Consider the following 6,000-nt stretch of genomic DNA (forward strand, 5'->3'; position numbering starts at 1 on the left):
AATGCACACACTCCCGATTTAATTAAAAAAAAGCGGGTCACAGTATATAGGGTGTATTTTAATGTGCATGTTTTCTCAGCATGAACCGTGCAAAAAATGTCTTGAACGTTCCTCCAGCTTAATGTGTGTGTGTGTGTGTGTGCGCAGCGTTTGAGTGTGTTTATGTTTGTGTTCTTGAGCTGAGAGCAAAAAAAAAAAAAAAAAAAGACCCGTCATATTAAATGTCAGCCATAAGAGTGCCTCTCAGCTCTTTTTGACATGATATTTCATTTTCTGCGTGCACCAGCCGCTGACACTTTGATGATACGCTCCTTTGTAAAGCCTGGATGTGACACATAAAGTGTCTGTCTTCCATTCCCCTCTCTCCCTAGGTGTCCTACATCTCTTCATCCAACTCCTTTGTGTACCAGGGATTTGTCAGAGGAAAAGGCTTTGGCCAATTTGGTCTCCAGAGACTGGGTGAGTGAGCTGTCCACTCGGTCATAGAAACCTGTGGTCAAGTGGTCTCCTGGGAAATCCTCCCTATATTTTATTTTTATTTTCTCTCCCTCCGCCTCCTGTCTGGTTTTCTTTCCCCGAAAAAAAAAAAAAAAAAAAAGAAACTCACTTCTTGCATATAACGTCCTAAAGCTGAGCGGCTTTCTCAGCGCCGCTGGATTTGACATTCATTTACTTTTACAAATGCGAGCACATTTTCGGAGATGGCGGCTCTGAAGCAGCATGAAGAGGCAAACACACTTCACAAACGTGGTTAATAGTCAGAAAATGACACACACTCTCACACTGCACTCACACATTCACGCAAAAATCTCTCCTCCGGGATTTATATGCGCCGACGCCTGCGGAGTGTCTCAACATCTCCGTGTTTTGATACAGTAAATATCATTAATTCTTGCCTGGATGTTGTCATTTCGGTTGCTTCAGTAACCGGCTGTGCTGTCAGAGGTACTGCACTTTTTTATTTATTTATTTTTGCTATCTATACAGCGCGTTCAATGTTTGTGACCTAGAAATGTAACCCACGTGATCCGGCTCTCTGTGATTACAGCCAGTTAGTGTGCAGCAAATCCTCGCAGCCTCGTTCCCGAGCTGTGAATCCCTGCTCCAGTCAAACTGTGCGTCACACAGACGTGACTCATACGCACGCACCGCTTTGTTTTCCTTTTTTCAAAAATGAGATTTACCTGAAAAAGAATGAAAGGACGAACACGCACGTGTGCAAGAGACGTATCAAAGTGCTTCAGACAAGAAGTTTTTTTTTTTTTACCATCTGAGTGAATCTCACAGAGTTTGAACCATATTATGTTAATTTATTTATTTACTGAATTGAACTGAATTTTATTTCTGGTGAGCAGGTGTCCAGCTTCCTGTTTTTCATGTAGGATAACAACCATAGCCAAAAAAGAAATGATGCCGTTTATCTGCTGCGGATTGAAAATAAGATTTCATCTAAAATCTGCAAGTTTGATGGTTTTGCTCTAAAGCTTTTATTTTATTTTTTTGTAAAATCTTGTCCATTTAAAAAATTAATTATAAAGTCAGTAATGTAATAACACGTCACTTTATTGTTAGATTACAGACCAGCATTTTAAAACAAAGCATTTCTAAATGTGATAACTCCAGCCAATATTGTTAGAAGACATGAGAGGAGCTGCATTGCTTGGAAACAAAAGCATTTTATGAAGGTTTTGCTTTTGTAACTTGCTTATCAAATATAACTGTAATGTGTGGCAAAGTCTTCACTTTCAATAGGAAACATACTGAACAGCACTCTCTCTGAATTATGATAAAAAAATATATTAGCAGTTAATACATTATAATTACGTTGTTATAGACATAGTACGTTGTCATTTTCCCCCCCCCAAAGATTTATAGCTTAAAAAAATTACCTTGAAGCTTTCTGCTGGACCCCATATGAAGTTACTATAATGTTCATGGACAAAAATGTATCGCATTATCATAATGTGACTAAAGTGCTGTTGATTTGTGTTTATTGTTGGTGTTTGCCAAGAACATCACCGAGGGCAGGGTCGTGTACCGGGGGGGAATTTTCTGCCCTGAGTTACTCCCCCATGAGACTTTCGGTCACCAGCTGCACCATTTTTCTTCAGTAAACCTGGTTTTGCTGAGATGTTATCGTGTTAAAACTCCGAAGTACAAGTTTTCTAAGTTGGTCATGTTCGGCCATAACGTTTGGATTTTCTGCAGTCTAATTAAAAATGAACCATGAGCCACAGTTGACCCGCAGGCCTTTTGCTTCTAATACTTTGTTTATAAACTTTTGCCATAGCGATATATTTTTACTGGAACTCCAGCGCTTTAGGTCTCAGGCTTTAACTCTCACATTTTGGCTGCCAAAACAAACTAAAAAGCAGACCGTATGGATTCAAAGACTGATCTGATATGAGCAGGTATTTGGAACTGAGTGTGAGGATACGCTGCGTTAACATAGATTAAGGGCGTGTGTGTGTGTGTGTGTGCGCTCACAGTAAAAGTGGCTGTGAAAATCTGCCGTAATGAAAAAGGTGCTTGAGCAGCAGGTGCAGCAGCCTCCCCTCCTCATCACCCTGCAACAACACACCGATGGAGCAAACAGCTCTTTTCTGCACCAGCATGTGCGTTTCGGAGGCGCTTTGATCCCACCTGAAAATCGCCCGACTTCATTTGACGACATTTCACATTTTGTTTAAATCCAGTGCTTGTGTGCCGGTGTGTGTCGGTCGCAGATGTGTGTGTCTGCTTGGGTTTGTGCAGCGGGGGGCTGATTGGCAAACACGGCAGAACCCACTAATTGAATCCCTGCTTGTTTGTCACTCGTCCTTTATTGGAGCTTTTTTTTTTTGGCATTGTGCAGCAAACAGGTGGGCTGTCACTCCCCAACCGTCTCTGTCTCTCTCTCTCACACACACACACACACACACACACACACACACACACACACACACACACACACACACACACACCTCCGTAAATTAGAGAATGAATGTGAAATGAGTTAATAGCTGTCGGCCTTTGATGACAGTAATTAAGAGTCATTGTTAGGATAATGGAATTTGACATTCCCGTGGGGGATCTAAAATTAATGCAAAGGAAAAACTTTAAAAAGTCAGTTTTGGCTCCTCGTCTGCTGTTTACTGATGGAGTCTTCTTGGTAGCCTACAGCCCGTAACGATCCATTTATTTCATTGTTATCATATTTGTTTGTTTAATTTCAGTCATTGGAGATAAGAAGGCCGGTTCAAAGTTTGATTGTTTGACTTGTTTCTTTGCGTTTTGAAGTAATGCCGCAGCGATGACCTGATGTCTTGTTCATTCCTTCCTCCAGAGAGTTTAGATCCCAGCAGAGACAACCCCGGCTACAACTTTGCTTCCAACAGCAGTTCAGTGGCGGCAGCCATCCTAGTGCCTTTTATAGCCATGATCATTGCAGGCTTCGCTCTGTACCTCTACAAACACAGGTAAGGGTTACATCACCGCTCTATTTCACACCAACACTTCATCTGCAGGCAATAAAATGACACACACATCATTTGACACTGTGATATTTGCAGTTTCAAGTCTATTTTTACTCGATTCGCATCAGATAACTAGACAACTTTCTAAAAGGGAGTCTTAAATCCCCACTGAAAGATTTCGTATTCTTCCTCCAAACTACATCAACTTGTTATTGACTTTTTCTTCAAACCACCAAGGTACATGTTGGGATCAATAGGAGAAAAGCATCGTCTGTGATAGAGTGGCGCAGCCTCCTCTGCTTAGGAAACTTAACAGCTTCATAGCAATGAGACTGATTGAAGGAGGGACTGAGGGACTGGAGGAATTATCGCGCTGATTCATCTCATTTCAGAAGAAGACCCAAAGTCCCCTTCAACGGTTACGTGGGCCACGAGAACACCAACGGCCGAGCCACGTTCGAGAACCCGATGTACGACCGCAACATCCAGCCCACCGACATCATCGCCAACGAGACGGAGTTCACAGTCAGCACAGTGTGCACAGCCGTATAGCAGCCGCTTCCTCCAGAGGTAGGAGCCGGACGCCGTCGGAGATTTACCGGGTTAGGAAATAGATGATATTTTCGCCGTGCGGTTAACTCGAGCTAATTGTACATCTGAGGGCAGGAAAACTGCAGACGCAGGGATTCAAGTTCAAGCTGAAACCTTCCAGCCTCCCCAAAGAATTTCCTACAAACAGAAAAATCTGATTGATTTTTTCCAGATCGCATTTCTTTTGATCCAAGCGCTCTTATTAATAAACTTCATTTGGTTTGTCTGCTTTATTGAAACTAAATAGAATATGTAGGAACATGTTTTTCCCCACAAATGAGAATATTGCATTAATGCTTCTCTCCTCTTTTTTCTTTCCATTCACATTCTTTGTGATTTTTTTCTCCTTTTTCCTTTCCAACCACCTTTTCCTGACCTCAACTTCTGGTAAATGATTTATTTTAATTCTCCATGCCCTTCTTTCGCCATACTGTCTCTTTCCTACACACCATCCATTGCTGCATCCCTGATTCGGTTAGGAGAGGAGAGTCGCTCGGCGTCCCCGCCCGCCTGCCAGCAGAGGACATCCATACGTCCTTCCAGCAGAGGGCAAGACAAAGATTATTTTATTCCCTGAAATACCTTCAAGAAACATCTCCAGTGGCGAACACCCCCCGACGGGAGACCAGAGAAAAAAAGAAACCATGTGAAGACGACAGCAACTTTAACAAACGCCTACAACAACATGCTTTTTTTGGGGCGGGGGGGGGACTTTACATGGTTTCTTGATGAATCTCCCACATTTTGAGGAAAAAGCCTCCGATGTGAGGGGAGCTGCTGAGAGCCAAGCTGCGAGGACTTCTCTCACCGCCCTCCGCCTAAACCCAAAGGGAATTTTACCGTCAACTTTCAGCTGAAGAAAAATCTCACCTGTAGCTAACAGAGATCTGGGTGCCGGTGAACTGCACGGCCGACAGCAGCGTGTAGAGTCAGAGAGACAGTCTGGACTGTTCCGATCCATCGTCTTCTCTGTTTTCCATTCGTTTGTTTTCCAGGCTTCTTGTTTAATGTGATCAGAAATCGGGAGCCCTGTTTTATTTTTTCTTCTTCTTCTTCTTCTTCTTCTTCTTCTTCTTCTTCTTTCCCCTAAACCGTCTGCCACTGAGGTCTCATCGGAGGCCCCGGAGTTTCTGGAGGATGAATTAAAAATTGAGTGAGCTTTGAAGGCCATGTTAGAGACACATACTCTATCACTACTTTTTGTGCTCATCTCACTCCTCTTTTTTTTTTTTTTTTTTTTTTTTTTTTTTTGGGGAGCAGGGATGAGATTCTGCTTGCAGAGGCAGCTGTGTCCAGAGCAGGGGTTAAAAGGTAGCTGGAGCTGCTGAAAAAAAAAAGCACTTAGTAAGGTTGCAGAGTGAGACCATGTGCATATGTGAGTATGTGTGCATGTGTGTGTTTCTGCACACATTTACGGTTGCATCTGCAGTCACCGCCGGAAATATCTCTGTTTCAGCCCCGGAGGTTCAACCTAACTCTTAGTATTTCCTGTTTTATTTTAAGAAATGCTAAGTTTGACATTTTCGGTGTGTCACTGCATTTTCCACACGGAAGATCGTATATTATATTTGTTTTCCAGAACAATTATTGACAATCTACAGCTACACTTGAGCTCCAACTTTCACTCTTTTCTTTTCTTTTTTCTTTTGGTTTGTGGCGATTTTGCATTGAGTCACTTTACAATTTGATGTCTGAAAAAGACTAAAACGAAGTGTGGAAAAACACGCAACTCTCAACTGATGCACCTGAATTAAAAATGTTCAACAAAAAAGAAGGGGAAAAAAATGTGTGACGACCACGGTGCCACTCCGAGGCGCTGGAGGAGACGACGTCGGCTCTGTCAAGGCAAAGACGGCAACTGTGATTCATCTTCATGGATGTACAAGCACTTTGGGACCACATCGCATCTCCAAACATCCAAACAAAGCTGTAGCACTAACTAATGGTGCGTTCT

At 42.6% G+C, this 6,000-nt stretch overlaps 1 protein-coding gene across 1 annotated transcript in view; it reads left to right on the forward strand.

Moving 5' to 3' along the window:
* Nucleotides 1-4,671, forward strand: part of LOC115409692 (CUB and sushi domain-containing protein 1-like) — a 231,056-nt gene extending 226,385 nt beyond the window's left edge. Inside the window, exons 69-72 of the mRNA XM_030120960.1 lie at nt 372-459; nt 3,326-3,458; nt 3,848-4,025; nt 4,522-4,671. Coding sequence (XP_029976820.1) covers nt 372-459; nt 3,326-3,458; nt 3,848-4,007 — 381 coding nt within the window. The 3' untranslated portion in view covers nt 4,008-4,025; nt 4,522-4,671. The remainder of the gene's footprint in view (nt 1-371; nt 460-3,325; nt 3,459-3,847; nt 4,026-4,521) is intronic.
* Nucleotides 4,672-6,000: the final 1,329 nt, after the last annotated feature.

The sequence above is a fragment of the Salarias fasciatus genome, chromosome 22 (assembly GCF_902148845.1).
Source record: "Salarias fasciatus chromosome 22, fSalaFa1.1, whole genome shotgun sequence".
NCBI classification, from domain to species: domain Eukaryota; kingdom Metazoa; phylum Chordata; class Actinopteri; order Blenniiformes; family Blenniidae; genus Salarias; species Salarias fasciatus.